Source organism: Phlebotomus argentipes, unplaced genomic scaffold (genome assembly GCF_947086385.1).
Source record: "Phlebotomus argentipes unplaced genomic scaffold, Phlebotomus argentipes genome assembly scaffold_18, whole genome shotgun sequence".
NCBI lineage: Eukaryota > Metazoa > Arthropoda > Insecta > Diptera > Psychodidae > Phlebotomus > Phlebotomus argentipes.
The window spans coordinates 15,210,797-15,232,562 of record NW_026776177.1 but is presented as its reverse complement, the minus strand read 5'-3'; the positions used below and the strand labels follow the sequence as shown (position 1 = coordinate 15,232,562).

Sequence of the window (21,766 nt, the reverse complement as noted above, 5' to 3'; positions counted from 1 at the left end):
TATCTTAGAAAACCAGTCTCTGCAAGGTTATTATGTAAAATATCGGCTCGAGAGATCATAAAAAATCCTCCTCAAAACTCTTCACTATGAGATAAAGCCACAAGTGGCCACAATTGCCATTAAATCTCTGCTCGTGTCGAGGAGGCTTTATCTCTGCGTGATTTCGGCGCCGCCAGACGCCAAAAGCTGCCGTCGAGCTTTCGCCAGGCGTCCGCACGTCCGGCTCTGGGATCATGCGAGTGTTGGTGCGCAAAGAACAACTGTTGCTCATGCGAGGCGCGCCACAAGCTCATCTCCCGCGAGGATTTCCCCACGGAGCGAAAGAGGCGGCAACAGACGGAAGAGCGTGTCTCTTGCTCCTGCTCTCTGAAACCTCTTTTTATCATACTTGTGGATTCAGTATGCGCAACTTTTTGTCTCTCCGGCTTCTTCATGAATTTTCTCCCATTCTCTCCCTATTGAGTTGTAGCGTGTTTGGCTCTCACCTGCTCATCCCGAGGGGCGCACGAGTAAGAGAATTCGGGTAAGAAGCGAATGTTTCTTCACATAAATCAAATTTAAATGACCCGAGAGATTCTCCCAATGAAATCCAAGTGATGAAATCTATTCTGTGTGTATTTAGCCATTTATAGTGTTCAACAACACAGAATATACCGTCCATCCGGCACTTGCCAGCCTCTTCTGTCCTTCCTGCTCTCTCTCGCTCTCTTGCTCTCAGCGGGAGTTGGATGCGGAGCCGGCCGGCTTCTGAGTATTGCTCGATGCTGGCGTGTGCGTTCAGTCTCTTCGCGGTTGTGCCTCACGTGGGAAGTGCCAAGCATCGTCTGCTCAGCAGTGCGCGAGTGCGAGCGAGAGGGAAGTGCAGAAGAGGCCCAACATCTCAGAGCATCGTGTATTTATAGTGATCTCGCCAAGTGATTTCATCCCTTGCAATGTGACTGGCGATAGTCTCAGGATTCACTCGCGCTCTGGCCATCAGCCGATTGAAAATCGACCAGTGGGGCGACTTTGCGTAACCATAGCCACTCCGTCAAGGACATTTCCATCAACTTCCTCCCATCTAGCACAATTCCTGGTTAGCGTCTATTAGTCACCGTGCTCACAGTCTTTTTCACGAGTGAGCCTTCGCAGTCCAGAAGCGCGGTGAGTCTCTTGCAATTTCGCTCTGCTCACATTTGGCGCTCTCCGGGTGGAATTTTTTCGCCTCGGCCCAGTGTTGGCTTCTCGACTGCGTAGACAATTGTCGGGACATGTGTCGAGGCGTAGAGAATGCGGAGTGAAACACAAAGCGGACAGGAGCAGGTTCTCTCTAAGCTTCCAAAAATAAACTTCGGCCATAACTCCATAAACTGTGTAATCTTCCCCACCTCTGCTCATATGATCACATTGTGGAACAAACTACACGAAATACTTCTATGCAAATATTTACAAGAGCGCGTAAGAATTGTGTAAATTCTCTCGAGAGGCACGATTCGAGAACGCCTTTGCGAAATGTGGAGCACAATTTTTCTGCAGAGGAGAGAAAAATTCCCTTTTATCAGAGAATCAATTGAGCTGTGAAGAGCTTGATGTGTTGGCATTTTCTCCGTTCCGTTCCTCACGTTCTGCGCGCCTCAAATCGCACCCACATGGCTGTAATATCACAACTATTGTACAGCATAAAAATTCCGTCTGGTGGGCACAATATAATAGAACTGCACACTGTCTAATTCAATTTATCGCGACACAACGTGAAGGCCTCTCTGGAGAAGCCCACAGTGTGGATTATTCAATTGTGAGGCGACTGAAAAACGGCGATTTTTTTTATCAATGAGTGTGTGTGTCATTCAACCAGTGGCTCAGCAATTGACTGGCAATTGCCAGAGAGGAATCATCTTCCATTCACACTTTTCTGGCTTCTCCAGAGTCACAGACGCGTAGTAAACAGGATGAAGAGCTTTACAAGAATACCGTTGGAGATCCACTGAAATATTCTCATTCCCAAAATGAGACTTCACTTTATTGCTTTTTACGTAATTGACCTGAAAAATGACCAATTTCTGGTCACTTTTGGTGACAAATGAGCAAAAATTGCAGATTAAATCACTGGAAAGTTTAGTATCGTAATAAAAAAAAACTGGGGTTTTCTCATTACACAGAAAAAGCGCGATAAACATTTTCTGGGAAACCATTCCGAACACTAGAGTTAATCTTTTTTCTATGGCTACTCAATAGCACCATTTGTCAGAAAAATAAGTTTATGATAATACAGTTAAATTGCATAGATAAAGGTGTTAATGAGAGATTTTTGTTTAAAACTTGGCAATGTGAAGTTACTGCTACAAAAGAACATTAGTTGGTCTTTTTTGGAGGGTCATGAACATACGAAAAATCCCACATGATTTGATCCTTTGGTATTTGTTTGGCTTCAATAAATTACTTTACTTTTAGAGGTTGAATTAATATTCCTGCTGATGAACTTTGAGAACCACTTCGTGCTTAACGAAGCGTTAATTAGAGGCTCATGAATTTTTGGGAGTTTTCGATTTAGTACCTCAGTGACTAACAGAACACTTTCTTCATTTTTTCCGCTGTGTAGTATCTTCAGGAAAGTCGCCCGTGATCACTTTTGCACGATGTCAGAACCGCCATCCAGTGAGCTGAGCTTCATTCCGGACTGGCTTCCGGGTCCGCTGGACAACCATCGGAAGCAGAGTGCCTTCGACTGGCGGCAACTCAAGGCAGTCCTTGAGAATATCCACTCACTGAGGCTCAAATACAAGGTCTGGAAGATGCTGGAGTCTGAGCCTCTGTTCGCCAAGAGCAAGACAACTCCGAGTGCGGATGAGCAGAAGAAGATCGCAGCGAAGCAGATGATGCTCATCGCGAAGCTGGACATTGTCCCTCCAGAGGTTTACGCCATGGGATATCTGCCCAGAGTGAGTCACTGAATACACTACAATTTCCCTCCAACACTACCAATAATTCCCCCTTGTCTCGCAGTATCGCTACCTGATGAGCGTCAATGAGGCCCTTCATGCGATCTGTCCCAGTTTATCCGTCAAGATCGCAGTCGGCGTGGGTCTGTTCCAGAACGCCCTGCGCGCTATGGGAACTGAGCAGCACTCTTGGTTCTACAACGCCGCCTGGTCTCGTGAGATAGTCACATGCCTGGCCATCACGGAGGTCTCTCACGGGAGTAACACGAAACGCGTCCGCACCACCGCCACGTATGACCCGGAGAAGAAGGAGTTCATCATCAACACGCCAGACTTCGAGGCTGCCAAGTGCTGGGCCGGCAATCTGGGCAAAACGGCCACAACCGCCATTGTGTTTGCGAATCTTATCACGCCCGACGGACAGAGTCATGGTCTGCACGGATTGCTGGTGCCCATCCGGAATCCCTTAACACTGCAGCCTTATCCAGGCGTGCTTGTGGGCGACATGGGCGAAAAGATCGGGCTGAATGGCATTGATAATGGATTCGTGATGTTCACGCAATATCGCGTGCCAAGAGAGAATCTTCTGAACCGCACGGCTGGCGTGACTCCCGAGGGAGAACACGAGAGTGTGTTCAGTGAGCCAAGCAAGATTCTAGGAGCGGCACTCGAGGGCTTCTCCGCTGGCCGATTGGGCATCATGCAAGAGGCTACGAACACTTTGTCTCATTCTGTCGTCATTGCTGTGCGCTACGCCGCCATCCGGAAGCAATTTGGACCGGACAAGAACGGACCAGAGCAGCCAATCATCGAGTATCAGCTGCACGTGAGTGAATGATAATATCTTTCAATAGCCTACTAGACTTAGGATCACATCTCTCACTTCCAGCAATGGCGGATCTTCCCTTTCTTGGCCGCCGCCTGCGTACTTAAGACGTCCGTTTACTCCCTCACGGAAATCTACCTCAGGACCATTGAGAAATCCGAGGCTAACTCCAACGGCATCGATCTGCTGTCGCAGAGCGTTGGCGAGATCCACGCTCTTGTGTCCGCCTCGAAGCCCATGTGCACCTGGACGGCCAGGGACGCCATACAAGAGGCGAGAGAGGCTTGCGGGGGCCATGGATACCTCAAGGCGGCGAATCTGGGTGAATTGCGGAACAACCACGACGCCTGTCTCACGTACGAGGGTGACAACAACGTGCTGGGACAGCAAGCCTCTAATTGGCTACTTCGTCAGTGGACGGAGGGTGTCGAGAGCCCTCTGGGCACTGTGAATTTTATTCAGCGCCGCGAAGAGATCCTCCAGAGTAATTTCGAGAGCCTCGTGCAACGCTTTGAAGTCACTTCGTGGCAATGTAAGTGTTTTTGGTGCTGAAAACGTGCCGAGGCAGCATGCAAATATTTGTAATTCTATACCAGAAAGTGCTAAAGTCAATCTTTTTCTTCCCAGTCATCAACCACTGTCTGGAGTGGCTCATGTGCTGGCTCATGCAGTCCATCGCTGAGGACGTGCGAAAGGCCAAGGCGAACGGGGCGTGCTCGTTCGAGGCAAAGAACAATACACAAGTGTACAAGGCAAAAGATCTCTCCATCATCTACGCTGAGTTCTACGCCATTAGCAGTTTCCGACTGCGCTGCCGCAAGTCGGACGTGCCCGCGAGCGTGAAGCCCACTCTAGAATGCATCCACCAAGTATACGGCCTCTGGGTGATCGATCGTCACATGGTGGCTTTCTATCAGGGCAGTTTCGCTTCTGGTGCCCACTTCGCCGAGGCCATTCGCACGCAGTTACTCAGCAGTTGTCGCGCCCTCAAGGCAGACGCCGTGACGGTGGCGGACTCCCTCGCGCCCCCCGACTACGTCCTCAACTCTGTCATCGCCAAGTCCGACGGACTTCTCTACCAGAATCTCCAGAATGAATTTATGACGAATCCCGGTGCCTTGGAGCGTGCCAACTGGTGGTGGGACGTCCTCCCCTTTCAAAAATCCAAGCTGTAATCTCCTCTTTGTGGAATCTTTTGTATTCTCCCGTGGTTTTTGTCAATAGAAATCTTACATGAGGTCTGGAATTTCATTTGGCCTTCTTATGCTGTCTGATCTGCAGCACGCTTCTCTCCAGCTTCTTGTAGTACTCATTTAAGGCCTTCAGTTGCATGAACTCATTATGAATGTCCTTCCGCCGTTTCTCCAATATGTTCAGTTCTTGTCTCAGTCCAGATGCTATGCGTTTCACCACCTTCCGGCGATTCTTGATGTTCGTGTATAACTCATTTGTGCTCATGCTGTTCCTCCGCTTCTCCGGTCGCTTTGAGGATGATCCCTCCTGAGCTGTCACCGCTTCTGACGCCTCGCCTGCATCATCGGCATCGTCAACATCGCCATTTGTGGTAGAATTTACAGTGGCCAGAGGATCACTTCCGGAATTACTGTCCTGAGCCACAGTGTCGTCAATTTCAATATCCTCCACTTTTATCCAATCCATAGCTACAAAGTGAACAATTTCTCGTAAGTAATGCTCTACACAGTTTCAGGAATGAATTCTTACATGATTTATTGCTGTTTTCAAGATATTCTCTACAGAAAAATAAACTTTTCACAAAATATTTTGCTCACACACAATTGTCAGTCGAACAAACAAAACAATATGACTTATAATTTTTGCCACTGGCGTTGGCTGTGAATTAAGAGGATCCATCACAATTACCAAAATACAATAAAATAATTTTCAATGATATATTCTGTCGTCTCAATCACTGCACAATATATTTTTTCAGCATGTTCAGAAGCTAAAATGACTTAAATGTTTCTAAATACTGCATTTCTAATTCTTGGTTAGGGGATGGAATGCGTTCAGCCGGGTTCACTGCCTTCAAATTTTACCACTGGCGCTGTATGTAGTTTGAGGATTCAGTACTTTTGGCGGAAAAGTCACAATTCGGTTTATTGCTTTGGTCTCTTGTTGTTTTCCCTATTTCCTTCGAAATGGAGCCCAGCGAAATAGAGTTTCTGGCTGAAAACACAATTGTGGGAGTCATCCCCAACTTTACCTGTGATGCAATCTACTTGATATCTGGCAGTGTGGGCCCTTTTCGCGCTGGATTGCCGGTGCACGTTCCTTTGTGGTTAGGTGTTCACCTCAGGAAGCGGCAGAGATGCCGTTTTGTGGCCCCTGACTGGATGAACATAGACGACTTGGAGGAATTGAAGGAGGAAGAGAAGCGACAAACGTATGAGAAAGCCTTAGTAATTGTTCTTTTAAATTTCCTTACATGTTTGCATCTCTTTTGCAGTGGTTTTGTGAAGATGCCAAATAGTCACTACATGCCGGTAACGAAACTGCTTCTTTCGGTGGCTGCTGAGGATATTCCTGCATCGTCAGAGATCCGGACACTTATCAAGGATATTTATGATGTCAGGAGTTCGAAATTTCGCTCTTTCATGGACAGCTTCATTCGTGGTGAGGAACAGAAGATTAAGCTGAACAACCTGACAAGCCTAGAGATCCACACTTGGACTCCCTTGTTCCCTCACGCTCTTGACTTTCTGGCACGCCTAAAGCAGGTAAGAACTGTGACAAACCTACTGCGGAGACTGTGAAATTCCTGAGATTCTCTCGCATTTCTAGGGAGCAGAGCAAGCCGCCTACAATGCCAGTCGCACGAGAAATTCCTCAACATCTCACAACATGCACTCCAGCACACACTCTTGAACGCAATCCCAGACTGGTCTGCTCGCCAAGTAAGTGCATAGATAGATAATGTACAAATTCATCATTCTTTATTTTCATTTCTCTGAGATGAATACAAATAAAACCACTCTCCCACGCGGAGAGTCACACAAAAGTAGCGCTAGAGTTGAGACAGATAAAGATCGAAGATCGTAAGATTATCTTGCGTTTTAGTAGCTCGTCTTGCAATGTTATTTACACACACTTAAATTAATGACTCGTTGTCGAACTGATTTTGTGGGCTTTGCATGAGAATTGAGGGCCAATGCGTGACAAAGCCCGCCAAACCGCTTTGGTTTATTTCCAGCGAAGATAAACGATTAAAAAGTCACACAAAAATTGAGAATAAAAATATTAGAGAGAAATTTGGTGTTACTGTTGATCGCTAAGGCCTTTTCGGTAATTAATGTACCATAATTTGCGACTTATGGACACAATTAATCGTCTTACTGGTCTATCTATACAATGGGTTAATGGGCTGAATCGGAGGTTGTGCAGACAGCAGATGTCTAGGATAAAGTGAGAAGCGAGCTTGCGAAATTGTCGTAATTACTATTATGTTACTCTTGGTAGGTTTAAATTAGTTTTACTAGTCTTTTTATGTCTCTAAATATAACAAAGAAATTATACTTGGAATTTAAATAATAAATTCTCTGCATCTCATCCATAAATCTGCTTATCAACACTCTCCAACTCCCCGTAATTTTCTCCTACGTACTAATAAATGCCGTCCTTAAGTCTAAAATCGTAAGTAGACGAAATATCCGAAGTAGAAATACACAGTATTTACACTCAATTGATGCTGGATGACTCCTAAACCGCCACAATTTTGCTGGGATCCACCTTAACACGTAGAAAGATGGTGTCATCCTTGACGAACGGTCGTCTGGTGAGGAGCTCGTGCGAGATGAAGCGTGGAAAGCCAAATCCCAGGGTGTCTGGCTCGGTGGAGGGACGCTGGAAGTTCTCCCAGGTGGGATCAGGCACGAAAGACTCGGCTACACCGCCCTGACTGCCAGCGTTGCCCTGCTCGAACAGTGTGAATGTGATGGAGTGGCCGAAGGGCCACTTGAGGAGGGCGTCGTACTCTCCGGGGAGCACCTTGATGTACACGGACACGTGAGTGCCTTCGCCTGGGCCGTTTCCGTTAAGGAACATCGACGCCTGTAGCTTATATCCGTACTGGCTGGTGTAGAACGGCGGAGAGATGAGCTCCAATCCGTCCTTGCTCTTCGCCTCAACCATCTTGGCAGCCCAGTCGGAGACCTTCCAGAGCAGTGTCCCTGTGTAGTTTGTACTGAGCTTCGCCACGGTGCCCTTCAGTTGCTGGATCTGCTTTTCCTGGCGACTCGCGAGAGACACCATCAGCGACAGGTGGGAGCCGATGCTGCTCTCGATGTGCGTCTCGAGCAGATGTCGGGGGCCTTTGAAGGAACACCCGGCGTCGCGGAAGGTGCAGGGAATTGTGAGGGCCTTGCACTCCTCGCGCAGGTGATTGTCGATCTCGGCACGCGGAATGGGGCCAATGTCGCAGCGCTGAGGGCACGGCACGGGACTGCGTGGGCAGGAAGCTCCGTGAGCCGACAGGGTGTCTGCTGAGAACTCCCGGTTGCAGTGGACACAGCGTCGCATCCTCTTGGCACAGTCCTTGACTCGGTGGATGGACATACGCCCGCGGAGAACGCGCACGCCGCATTTGGCCTCGCAATAGATGGGCTCCTGGCTGCAAGTGCCCGTGTGTTCCTAGATAGCGAAAGCAATTATATGTGAATCCACATAAAAACGTGCTCAAAAAGAGAAAATGGTTGCGCAAAAAAAAGGTGCGACACCCACCTCGAGACCCTGTCCCGTGAATTCGATGTTGCAGAACTCACACACAGCTCGCCGCTGGATGCAGGTGAAGGCCAGGTGATCTGCCATCATGATACGGGGAATTTGGGAGCCACACTTATTTGGGCACCTCGCGGCGTCGTGCTTGCAAGTGTTGAGATGGGCCTGAAAGTGCACAGTCAATCAGTCTGACGCCCTTCTTTCGCTCTCAGCTTGATAAGGCTGTCTCACCTTCAACTTCCTTAGCTCGTCTGACCACTTGCAGCCCTGCTTGTGGTGAATGCAGAACACCAGGGAGCCCATGATTGCCTTCTCCGAATCTGGATCGGGATAGATCTGAAAGAGTGTCAAAGGTTGCCGGTTTAGTCACACTCTGTGACTGTGAATCACTCCCGGGGTGACTTTGCTGGACACTTTAGAGTTCAACTCTTCAATTGAATGGCCATGCAAACGGCACAATTTACCTAATCGCCCTTTATTGAGAGATCACACAGTGAGTCACAATAGTTGGGATGTTTGTTTGATGACAACGAGCGAGTTTTCAGTGTGACGAATGAAATGAAAGAAATCTTCCATTCTGGAAATATTTTTGTGTATTTACAGATAAAAAAAATTCGATCATTCGACGAGGATCATTGAAGTTTCCCGACAATCTGATCCTCGCTTGTTTGCCCACTGTACTTAACATTATCTCCAATTTTGAATAATTGAGCTTTGTGGTGATGAAAATGTATTTTTTTTCAAGCTGGAACACTTTCGTCTATACAAATTGATTTTTCGACCACTAATGTGAGCGGCGCATTGTTGATTTTATCGCATTTGAAGAACCTCCAATTTGAAAAACGGGAACAAAACGGTTTCCATCATTTTCGTAATTGAGCAATCAATGTACTTTTGACCCAAAATTCTTTTCTTTCTAATAGAACCACTATTACGTATCCATTTTATCGATTGGACTGGGTTTATAGGTTTCACTATCAAAATATTACTCAACGTTTCCACTAATTTTTCACCCCTAAAAATATTGCTCCCTTTGTATTTACTTTCTCAATTTTCTCCCCTGAAATCGTGCTGTTTTGTGAATTCTGGGACAATTTTGCGGAGCGTGCGAGATAGTTATTCTTTCCTCTATCACGTGTTTTGCTAAGCTGTGATAAAAAAACTTCCAATATTTACCATGCAATCCCATTTTCTCACAATTCGATGTGTTTTCCGCAGGATTGATGATCAAAATTGTTATATAAATATTGGTCTATTGTTGATTTTTGGTTCAAATTCTGTGAAAATCGTCAAACATTGAATACAAGCCGCTCTTTTGCTGTGGTAATTAAATTTGAAAGTATACTTTTCGTGATCTATCACTTTGAATCAATGATGTTGAGAGTCTCAGGCATTCCGTGAAATTCTCAACTTCCTTCTCAATCATCTTTTCACACAGTATTGGCGTTTTTTCTTCTCTCTCTCGTTCGATGAGAGTGGGATCGTGGAACAAAGAAGAGAACGGAATACACATTCTTCTCCTAAATTAATCCTCAATTAATCTATATATATTTTCTCTAAAGCAAAAGTGCAATAAAATTTGATAAATAGCCATGTAATGCTGTGAGGAATGGGCATCACTTTGGTGTGCTGTCCAATCAAATGCATGGAGAAGTGATTAAAAGTGCTGAGATAATTGTGAGAAGATCCAGCGGAGTGTTTTTCAAGGGTGTTTCAGAGGAAAATTGACCTCTAGAGACCCCAAAATTTTCACTTTTCCACTCAACATGTTGAGCTTGTTCTCTGTGACTTTCGGTCAATTTGTAGGCTTCTTATATGCGATCGTTTTTTTCTGCGTAGCCGATTAAAGTGTTTAATAGCCTTCGACGGAATGCGAAAAAGAAAATAATTAGGCTATTTGTGTAGAGATAATTAAACTTGGCAGCAACAAGTTTTCCCACATCATGTCTAGCTCATAATTTACAAGTTATTGATTTCACGACTGCAAATTCTTGATTCAGCATTTTATAGTGATCTTTTATGGGTAGTCTCACAAGCATCGGGACAGCAGACCATATATAAAATGTTTGGCGAAAATGAAAGGAATCTCTCACGGATCTTCAGTTATCCACGCAATGTCTCACTGGAAGTGCCCATCGAAAGAATTTTTCAGTCATGTTTCCCTCATTAATTGTCCGGAGAATTAAAGAGAGGCGCACACACAAAGAGCAAAAAAAAAGAGAATCATATCCGGCAATTGAAATATTCTTGTGTGCTTGTCTGTTTCTTTTATTGGTCGCTTTTTCAAACTGAACTGTGTGACCACGGAAGAGATGAAAAATTGTCGAATGTATATTTCAATTCCCCTTTCACTATCATTTCGTTGAGATTATAGTTTTCAACACAACATTTGCTGATACAGTTGTGGAGTGGAAGTTTTCGATATAGTGTCCAATTATGCTGTTGGACAATTTCAAAACAGCTCGTGAAATGCTACACATCGGTCTTTTTCTCCGTGGAATCTTGTATTGGCATGGTAGAGTGAAAGAGCACATCTATCGGAGCAGTGCCAAAAGTGTTTGTGAATTGAAGGCATGTCGAAAGGGGCAGAAAAGAACGGCCAATCTTAAATAGAAACTTGTATTTGATTTGGCCCCAGTGATGTTGAGATTAAGTCACCTATACACACGATACACACCCATTGGCTGGTCGATAAATCCGTGGGAATATCTGTAATTTTCTTGCATACACCGCCAAGATAATGGGTGTGCAAGAAGAAATACAAGAAACTTGACTTGCACTGGCAATAATTATATAAAAGAGATGTAGGCAAGTGGACAATTTTGCCTTATATTTTTGCAAGGCAGCGCGCGCGTCTTTCGCAGAGCTGAAAAGGTGGATTTCGCGTTCACCTGGCGCGGATCAGCCGCAGTTGCGAATCTATTCGTGGGCCAAAAACCTCCCATGAAAACCTGATTGTGACTAATATTTTTGCAATTTCGTTGCCTTATGCAAATTCAATTGAAGAAGTTTTATGAGGAGGAAAATATCGTGCAGACTCTCCCATGAACTTACAATTTGACTAATTTCTGTTATTGGTACATTTGGCTGTGGCGATGGAGACTCCTGGGATGATTGCTGCTGATGATTGTTCTGCGATTTACGTGGCGGTGTAGGTGGTGGTAGGGTAATTGGATGAACGTTCACGTTGCACTCTTTGGAATTTCTATTTGGTGAAATTCGTGCTGGGAAACTCAGTGTTTTTGTCCACTGTGAGAGACTTCGTACCATTTTTCTCTCCACTTGATTTATTTACTCTGTGTATGATAATCTCAGTGTTCCGCGGAAGATGCGTATCTTCCCTTCTTCTCGTAAAACCTCACGCTGTTCACTTTATCGCAAGACTCACTGGAATTCCTTGCACACTCACGCGAATGGACTCACTAAATTGTGTCCCCTTGTCAAGTGTCGGTTTCTAAGAAGCTCTCGAGTTCTCTCGGTGCGTCTTCACTGGCGAATGTTTCAGAAGCAACTGATTTTCTTCCCGTGACTGTGGGCTCGAGAGAGGTTTCCAGTATCGAGGCGGCAGTGGTTAACTCGTTTGAAGAGGGGAAAAAGTAGCTTGTGTTCCAACAGCTCGCCAGCAGTGACGAATTGGGAGTGTTTGCCTCTGGGCTGTTATTTTTTTCAGGTCCTCTCCATCCTCTTGACTTGGTCATGTGTCCTTCCGTTCCTCCTGGAACACGTGTTGCCTACAGGACTCTTGCTGAGGCAATTAGAGCCACTCTTCAAGTGCTGAATTTCCTGTAAAAGATTGCGAATTAGTCTCACTTTCGAACTTGTAGAAGATTTAGTCAGTTGATATTTAATTTAGACTCACGAAGTCTCTGGTCGTCATTACATCACCTTTGGCCAACCTCTTGAACATCTGCCTCCCAGTTGGTCTCTGTTCGCAACAATTTTATTTGTATTTTGCTGAAGAATTGAATTTGTATTCTCCGTGTGAGAGACCAAAGAGAAATGATGATTTTAGTGTGATTCACGATTTTCTATGAGATTAAAAAAATGTCTCTCTTACAAAAGGACTTGGGAATATCTCTGTTGATCTTGGCAGGAAATGCTGTTTTTTTTCCTTCTCAGAATAACCAGTGAAACTCCAAATTTATCTGAGATAGTGTGAATTCAAGCATTAAAACGTTTCATGTAGATAGAGAAATTTGGAGTTGAGATAAGAATTTGGAGGACGAAACAATGGGTGAGATGTTTCTGGACGTTTTCGGGAGGAAGTTTGTAATTTTTCTGGATGGAATGCGGGAATAGGGCTTTTGTGCGGCGGCTTGGCAGAGAATGCATGGGGTAGATTCAAATTGAAGGATGGACGGAAAGACAGATGTTGTGTGAAACACGATATTATTGAATGCTATGTATCGAATTGTGGCACAAAAGCCCATCCATTGCACATACACTCAACACTTATTTACTCACTTGGCAATTTCTACTTTGTAAGTCTTCCTCTGGAGGAGATGATGTTCAGCCTCTGCAAGAGATCATTGGACGACAAAAAAAGCCAGAGAGTTGAGGAGCTCCGGAAAGATCTCAATAAGTCAAATAACGCGTCTTCTCTCAGTGAGTGTGTTTCTGGCCATCAAATTGAGATCTCAAGTAGCTTCAAGACTGTGTTAATTTGCTCTTCGCTGCAGAGCAATTTTTATCGAGTACCAGCAGTCGCTATAGATTTGAAGGCAGAGAAAAAACACTGCAAAGATTTATACCATGTTTCTCTATCTTTTCACTCATTTGGCTAACAGTATACATTAACGGATTTTTTTGTCTTGCTGATTTAAGAATAATACGGAGAAAGAGGGAGAGAGAATGTGAATATGCAATATAGCTATATATGTTGTGTACATAATGCACATTTTGAGACAAGCTCAAGAACCGGCTCTATATTTCTTCGTCTTTCGCCTATGTGCACAAAAAGGCAGGCAACAAAAGAATTTTGCATTCTGCTGGAGGAAATGTCTTGGCTTTCTCGTGGTTGTGCCTCTTGGTGCCATTCCACTCGCACCGCTCGCGATCTCGCTGGTGGAGTGAATGAAACAATGTGGGTAAGAGAAGGAGAAAAGCAAGGTCGAAGAAGGCCACAATGGTGAGAGAGAGAATTGTACAGTGTCGGTGATACTCAGGGGGCAGTCATATCGTGAATCTCGTGCAAAAACCAATAAATGTAGTAATGCGATCCAGTATCACATTTCCAGCCGCATGATTAGCCCCATTGATCTCAGATAGATGATGTACACGACATCCTAAGATGCCACGCAAATTACTTGAATTTCTCCGTGCTTTGTAGAACGCCCGAATTTCCTGAAGCGTTCACGATCGCCTAAAATCACCATGATATCTTTCTAATTAATATTTCGTTCTGTCTTGCCTCTCCTCAATTTCATACTACGGGCAATTAGGCAACCGAAAAGCATCGAATGCATAAAGAAGCAACTTTCATAGTCACTCTCTCGCCCTAGAAATTACCCGTGAGTTGGGAGCATGAATTAATTTGGGTAATCTTCTGAGACGCTGATGACGGAGTCAGAAAAGTTTGTCACCCAGGCAATCAGTGGAGAGGAGTCATTGATCGTTCTGCATTACTTAATCGCGCCATCGCAGAGTCACATGAGAAAGGGTGATCGCATGGACTCACACTAATCCAACATCCAACTCACACCTTAACCGCGCTCTTTGGCTGCAGTTAGGAATGGCATTCGTGATTTCAGCAGGTATGAACATGTTTCGACAAGAAGTGATCGTGACTGAGTCATCCTGATTGTGTTCTTACCTGTCCATTTTGTGTTTCTCACATGAAAAGCATCCGCATCTCGAGGGGAATATCTCTCCGTGGGGCAAGATTCTTTTGTCTTTTTGTTTGGAATTCCTTCCATAGGTTGGCAGTCATATTCCAGAATATAAATTTTGCCGAAGCGAAGATCGATGTTGAATGGCCAACGGTCGGATAGTTGAGGTTTTCTGCATATACATTTTTATTGTCGGAACACCCCTCTTTTCAATTATGGCAATTTTGCTGCGAAAACCAGTAAATAATAAGTGGTACATAAGTTACATTTTTGCCTTCTTTTTCCTCTTTCGAAAACATGTAAATTACGGCAGGTGTGTTTTATACGACAAAGTTTGTTTCAGCCTTTCTGGACAGTGACTCGATATATTTCACCAATATTCTAACTTTGCCCAATTCATGCGATCACACACGATCGCCTTTTGCATAATTTCCATATTGGAATAATTTTTCAGAGCCATTTAATTACCGCACTACCAAATGTGACGATTAGGCATCCACCAAATCCACAGTGTGGAGATCATTGGGATGATCTGATTGGCAGAGTTCTCACACAAGATCGATGCAAAATGAACACTGATCAGCACGAAATTGGATGGAAATGCGAGATAATAATACAGATTGATCGAAATGTTTATTGATCAACGGTTATTTGTAAATTTTTGCAAATTATGTTTATTTTGAGGTGACATTAATAAATTATGAATTAAACAAATCATTAGCAACAATAAATTTCCATAAATATTGTTTGTTTGCATGATTAGAGCTCCTGTCGCAATCGCCTTACCGTGAAATCACTCTCAATTTTCTACCTGACCAAGAGTGATCGTGTGATCTTGCGATCTTATGAAATAATACATGCAAAAGTTTATTTCTGCCCAATTTCAGTAATTGATCTTGCATTGAAAGTCAGTTGATATTGAAAAAGCATTATATTGATTTTCTTGTGCACCTTAATTTCCATATTTCACACATGCTCACCGATTTTTCAATGGTCGATCATTAATTATTTGATTGTGATGCAATCAGAGGCTGGTATAATTGATTTAAAAAAATTACCTTCAATCTTCCATGTTGAACAAGCGCCAGAAAAAAGACAAATGGTCGCTGTTGGAGCGCAAGTTATCGAATGCCTTCCAAGCCATGATGGCTTGGCGCGGTGGAAAGCCACTAAATGAAAGTGACCTAATGTTTTGTGGCTTACGAAATACCGTATAGATGACACCTACGCGAATATCTCTTGTGTGCGGGCCCGAAAACACCGACAAATTTATGGCAAGACGGTGAGAGAATGGTTGGAAAATGAATTTGATTATCATCCATTTGGTCTTCGTGACGATCACATTGATTAATCTTATGATCATATATGGAGTTGATTCTAATAGGTGCGTATAAATAATAACTTTTTTCCTCGCGCTACAGTCGAGGTGTGAATATGGGAAATTCATCACAATTTCTCAATTGTGATAATGAGGGAATTAGAATAGAGACATGGAGTGTGGAGTCAGTGAAGTGATGATGATGATGATCATACGGCTGAATTTTGCCTGAGAAAGAAAGACCCTAAAAAAGCACTGTTCGAAGACGTTGCACGGCGAGATGGGTGAAATGGTTATAATAGAAAAATCGTGTTTGCTCTATTGAAATTCCAATATTTGAAGTGTAATTGAAGATCCACGATCTTGCATTGGTCTTCATGTGGAATGTGAAAGAAGTTGGCTTTTTCCCGTATATTCAGAGATGTCTCACTTCGGAGAATGTCTTTGACATATTTTTCGGTTCTCTGACGATACGCTTGAAGAAAATGTGTGGTAAATCATTATAATTTCTTTTTTCTACGCTGTCTCTCCTCGATTTTCGGAAAATTACTCTTAAGCAACTTCTAACCTTCTTTCCAGTGATCTTGTACTCTTTTTTCACGTCTCTTTCACCATGTTTCACTTCTGCGCGATCGTCTCGGGCAATTTATATCGCTCCTCCATTTAAAATGATTGTCGACGCGTCTTATGAGAGGCACATACTAACTGTGATTTGCATTTAATTGCAGGGTCCTTTAATGCCTCTCAAAAATCTCAGTTTAGATGCACTAACTGTGAATCCTGAGAAATCTACGTGGGCAGAAATCATCTCCAAAAGGGCGCCTCTGTTTATCTTTGGGTGCAAAGAAAACAATCCGAAGATATGGACTCCTTCAGAGATATCAGAACTCGTGCAGAGTTGAAGTATTTGAGCAGCACAAAGAGAATCATGATATATAATCTTCCAAGAATTCCCGCGTGAGATCGTGTGGAGGAAAACGATGTCCGGTATATTGAAAAGTTCTCCGCTTCTCTTGTTGACCTTGCAATGTCAACCACTCGCAACGATTTCCTCCGTACCGGACTTGGCAACTTCTTGCCTCTCCATACTTCCAAAAGCGGCTCTTCGTCCCTTCTTTCATCAGCTTTCCTCTCTCCCTATATACACTATAACTGGGCGAGAGAAATATTTTTATCATTTTCGCCTTTGCACAGCCACACACACGGCCTGGAATTTCTGGAGGGTCTCTTTCTCTCTTGCATCGAAAAATCGGCAGGTGTGAATTTTAACCACGCTTCCCTGGGCTCAGCACTGCCAACAAACCCCAATTGTGTTTCACTGTAAAATGATATTTCCTGTCTCTCCCGAGTGCTGGCGAGAGATAAAACTGTGCTATCGGGCGTTAAGTTCAATTCTCCCGATGTAATTAATGCACTTTGTCTGCTACTTTTCCTTCCAACGCTCACTGGGCGTCATAAAGTACAAATTTGCATAAGTAATGCAAAAGTGTCTCTATCTTTCTATACATATATTTAGGGTTTAACTACAAATGCCCAGTTGAGACTGTCTCTATTGTACTGCGATTCCCCCTCAATCCAACATCCTCTCATTGTGGTTTTCGTGTCTCTAAAAAATATTAATAACTCTCTCGAGGGGGTTGATCACTTTTGAAAATTTATGTGAATGCCATGTGACACCCCTCAATAACTTACTGCCTCTGGTGTCTTCGGGATTGAGCCACAATTCAATCAATTACCAAATATGATGACTTCCATGAATATTTATTCTCTGATTGTTTCGTTCTTCGTGAGAAATCTCCAATCTGACGTGGGAGCCTAATGGGAATCAAATTAACAAAAATGCGCTCCTATTGCTCCACATCTCCCACAGTGAAATGCCAGGAATTTTCTAAGAACTGATACTCCGGAGACGGCAATAAAAATCTTAAGCAGATCTTTACTATGAAGATGATACTCTTTCACTTCTTCGTGGTTTATTTTTGGGGAATGGAATTTCTGAAATACACCCATGTATTTTATGGTTATTTTCGAAAAATTATTTTCAAAATTTATACATCCATTGTTTATCTATTGCGAAAAGGCATGTCTTCTAATGGCGCCATTGAGTGCGAGCAAAAAACTCTTTCAATTGATTTTCAAATTAATTCCCATAACTGCAATCACATAAATAACCTGAAAGTATTGGAGGTTTCTCTGTTCAAACTCCATACGTGTCTCAATTCGTGATGAGTTATCAACCTTTCTCTCCACTCTTCGACAAAGTGTCACGCAATTTATCCCGGTTTTCAGCTGATTCTTGGCGCAACTCCGTGAAGATACAATTAATTCCTCTCTCTCTCGCTCGCTCTGCATCGAAAAGTTGACCGGGCAAGTTTCCATATGCTGGAAATTGTTGGCGATGTGAAACGTCGGTTGGAGGACCACAAATGATTGGCCAAGTTGCAAAGGTAGAGTGCGCTCAATGAGTGTCGAAGCAGAGTCATCGACTCTCTTTAGCCATTTTTCTATATCCACAATTTCCTCTTTCTTTTTTGCCTCTCCTCATCACATGCCGTATAAGAGAGGCCTCTTCACACAATTTACCAGCGGTTCAGCAGCATTTTTGTTCCCTTGTGCATATCTTCTTTGTCGACAAGATGTGGGATGTTAATGCATTTTGTGTTAATATTAATGAACATATGGTTTTGGACAGAAAAATTCCCCGAGCGCTGAACGGATGAGGGTTGAATAGGAAGGCTGAAAATGAGGAAAGACAGATTAAGCTGATGCTCCGATATAGGGTCTAAAGTGGATCATGTCGGGGATCATTTTCAGAAAATGAAATACCAGCTGGATCTTCCGCCTCTTCTATTTGTTTACATGCGCCTTCACCCCGAGACGTACCCTTCGAACTCACCGAGATGGTCTCTAACACGCGTCACGCGCATTTCCACAAAATCCATCGACAATTTAATCCTCTTCTATTAACGAGAATTCCCTTCGTTGCGTGTTTTTTCCCGTTTTTCAATAGGCCCGTAATTGCCGTGAAAAATCGCGCCTCGCACTGAATAATTCAAGAGCCCAATATCAATGAGGGCACAATTTAAAGTGCCCTTATTTGAGTGAGTTGAAAAACAGTGCGAGAATTTTATCAGAATGTGTGTTGGTCTGTTCATGCGAAAAAGCTATTTACACACATGGCAAAATATTTATGAGCCGAAAGGCCTCTTTAAACTTTAACACCATTTAGGCTATTTAAGTCGAGCCACTGCAAAAGGACTGTCTAGGAATTTATGGACACATGCAGGGATAAGCATTTCTGATCGCATCAGTGGACAGTTGTTGTCATAATTTCCCGCATGGCTATCGTATCAAACCTTGGCCCTCGGAGAGGTACTTCGGACGCAAAGAATGCGTGCCATGGGATGGTTTGTGAATGAAACAGATGGTTTTCATGAAGGGCCGACCTTTGAAAGAGGCACAAAATTACATCTCGAGCTCCAAAGATTTTTTTATGCAGTCTCTGTCGCCTCATCTGAAATTGGCAGATGTTTCCATCCAGCAGCACGGTGGAATTGGAAAGTGAATGAAAAACCGACGGCTGCCATCTCATGTTCCACCATAATCAAGCGATCATCAATTGTGGAAAAAATATGCTTGTTCGACAGTCTCCAGACGAGGAAGAAGTACTCCAATTTCTGTGAATACCACCAAAGAATCCCATTCAATGTGTCGCGCATTGTTAATGAAATGAAAGAACATCCCTTTTGCGACTCTCGAGGTATTGAATATTAGAAGATCATGGTTAATATTTATACTTTCGCGGCCTGATAATTTATTATTGTAGTTGAAGAGGAGGAAAGAAGAAAAAACTTTATTTTCCTCTATAAATCCACAATGCGAGACGCAAACAATTAATTCTTACGCGTTTGACGGTGTTTTGGGCGAAAACTTTTATAATGTTATTAACATTAAAAATGGATATAGAACATATCACCTTGTAAACTGATCAAAGAGATATCAAAATGGAAAATATCACACATTTTCTCTTTTTTAATCTCTTTCAAATCATTCACGAGTTATGAATGGTTTTGTAAATTTGGTATTCATGAATATCAGAGTGAATTTTATGATATTTCTGGCATCGCGTTTTTGCTGAAATTTGACGCAACAATTCAATTTATGAGTCCATCAATGAAAGTGCAAATAAATCACGAAGACTCAGTGGTATTTATGCCATTAGAAGAATGCTTGGTTGTTTTATTGAGTAGCTTATAAGTTTGTCCAGAGAATTTCTCTTGAGTAAATCCATTGTATTTACAAACATTTGGCATTTGAAAGTAGATCAATTGCTAGTGGGTTTCCTAAAGCCATTGATGATTCTGGATGTACACGCTAGTCATGTCGAAGAAGTTCTTGAGGCTGAATGCGAAGATGATGACGAACAAGGAAATAATTTGACTGATCCATGACGAGAATTTGAAATTTTTTCTGGCGTAAATAACGATATAAATTTGCCTCAATAATTCCCATGTGAGTGCGAGAAATTGCATGATGATGCAGGGAAGCATGAGATTTCCATTGAAAGTGATCATTCCGGCCAGAAGAAGAATGTAGAGGAAGGTTTGGAGCACTTGACATCCCATTCGAGTTTTGTAGATTACTGAGGAAGAGCATCTCTGCTTCTCTCCAAACGCAGAGGAGGATTTGGATTGCTGGCTGAGTTTCACCATGTTCAAAATTCCTCTCACCACCGCTCCGATGTAAAAGACCATGATTATGTAGTAAATAATGGCAAAAGTATAGATCTTCTTATTCGTCGTGTTCCAATTGAGAATGCTTTTAGTCACTTCGTATCCTAATATGTTCCCTTGCTTAAATGCATTTTGAAAGTCTTCGATGGGCATCTCCAAGGCTTTGAGGTAATCAATGAAGATGTCACGTAGGCCAGAATGAGGTCTGGTGATCAGCGTATTCAGTTTATTCATCATTTCGAACTTTTGCGATACTTCCAACTACGAACTGTAAGAATTTTGTTGACTTCAATGTCTGCTGGGACTAATTGAGGGAATATCTCGAGAGGAAGTGATAGATATGCACTTTATATGCGACTTGCATTCTGATCGTCTTATTTTACTGCCTCTTATTTCCTGTCTCGCATCAGTTGTGTAGTGTGATAATTGGTCGATAAACCATCGAGAGTTCACCGAAAGTGGACAGAGCGATATTTCCTCAGCTGTTACATTACAGTGTTACTTCATTTCCCCTTTGAGATATGAGGAAGTGCGAGATAACTCAGAAAGTGAGCCGACTTTCTCAATGAAATTTAAATTGTATAGCGATAAAGACGGTGTGAATTCCAGAAAAGGAGATAACCTTTTATCAGATATATGAGAGCTCATAAACCTAAGCAAGTTGCTGATAAAGCTTTTTCGCAAAAAAGCTGCAGCAAGCGAGAATTTGGCCGGGAAAGTCATTTGTAGTTGAATATTTGAATCGATGAGGCCAATAGCTGATCGTCTGTGAATAAAAGGTAATCTATTGTCTTTATTGTATAGAAAATGTATAGACATTGTTTTGAGACAGTCGTTCTCACTTTGATTTTCTTTCTCACTCTTTCAAGTAAACAATAAGCAAAATGCCGAGAAATAATGAAGAGGAACACGCTTCTGGAGAAACTGCTGACCATGGATTTAAGTTTCAAGAAGAGATCTTGTTCTATTTGTGTCTCCAAACTTACTATTTGAGGTGTGAGAATTTCTCATTTGGGTTTGAAGTGAAAGAAATCGATAAACTAGACGACACCATAATTGACTGTGAAGTAAATGGCAAGAAATTTGCCTTTTTCTTGCAAGCTAAACACAGTGCAACAAAAAATCAAGTGTTTCTGAACAATTTTTTCTCGCCGACAAAAGAAGGCGGATCGAAGAAGTTCTGGAAGAAGTACAATTTGAGGCAATTTGTCGAAGCCTTAATGTCGGCGAAGATTCAGAAGAGTCTTGAAAAGTATGAGAATCACATTCAGCGATACGTGATTGTGACAAATAATTCTCTAAAGACGGATAATGTTGAAACCATTGTGGAAAAGTGTTCAGAGTTTAAAGATGTGTTCAAAAAATTCATTGAAAATGGATCAGAGATTGTAAAATTTGGCGAGGCTTTT

General features: G+C 42.9%; 3 protein-coding genes across 3 annotated transcripts; 2 read left to right on the top strand and 1 right to left on the bottom strand.

Moving 5' to 3' along the window:
* Positions 1-615: 615 nt before the first annotated feature.
* LOC132259673 (peroxisomal acyl-coenzyme A oxidase 3) lies at positions 616-4,919 on the top strand. Its single transcript, XM_059757404.1, has 5 exons — positions 616-1,143; positions 2,579-2,918; positions 2,983-3,744; positions 3,808-4,276; positions 4,372-4,919. Exons 2-5 carry the CDS (start codon positions 2,616-2,618, stop codon positions 4,917-4,919), a joined length of 2,082 nt encoding a protein of 693 aa, XP_059613387.1. The 5' UTR covers positions 616-1,143; positions 2,579-2,615.
* Positions 4,920-5,817: 898 nt separating this feature from the next.
* Positions 5,818-6,656, top strand: LOC132259675 (probable DNA replication complex GINS protein PSF2). The gene is made up of 3 exons (XM_059757406.1): positions 5,818-6,148; positions 6,212-6,482; positions 6,547-6,656. The coding sequence occupies exons 1-3, from the start codon at positions 5,904-5,906 to the stop codon at positions 6,628-6,630; spliced, it is 600 nt and encodes a 199-aa protein (XP_059613389.1). The 5' UTR covers positions 5,818-5,903; the 3' UTR covers positions 6,631-6,656.
* A 20-nt stretch (positions 6,657-6,676) lies between these two features.
* Positions 6,677-11,931, bottom strand: LOC132259674 (TNF receptor-associated factor 4). Its single transcript, XM_059757405.1, has 4 exons — positions 11,533-11,931; positions 8,710-8,814; positions 8,482-8,643; positions 6,677-8,391 (listed from the first exon to the last, which is right to left on the bottom strand). Exons 1-4 carry the CDS (start codon positions 11,746-11,748, stop codon positions 7,462-7,464), a joined length of 1,413 nt encoding a protein of 470 aa, XP_059613388.1. The 5' UTR covers positions 11,749-11,931; the 3' UTR covers positions 6,677-7,461.
* Between the last annotated feature and the right edge of the window lie 9,835 nt (positions 11,932-21,766).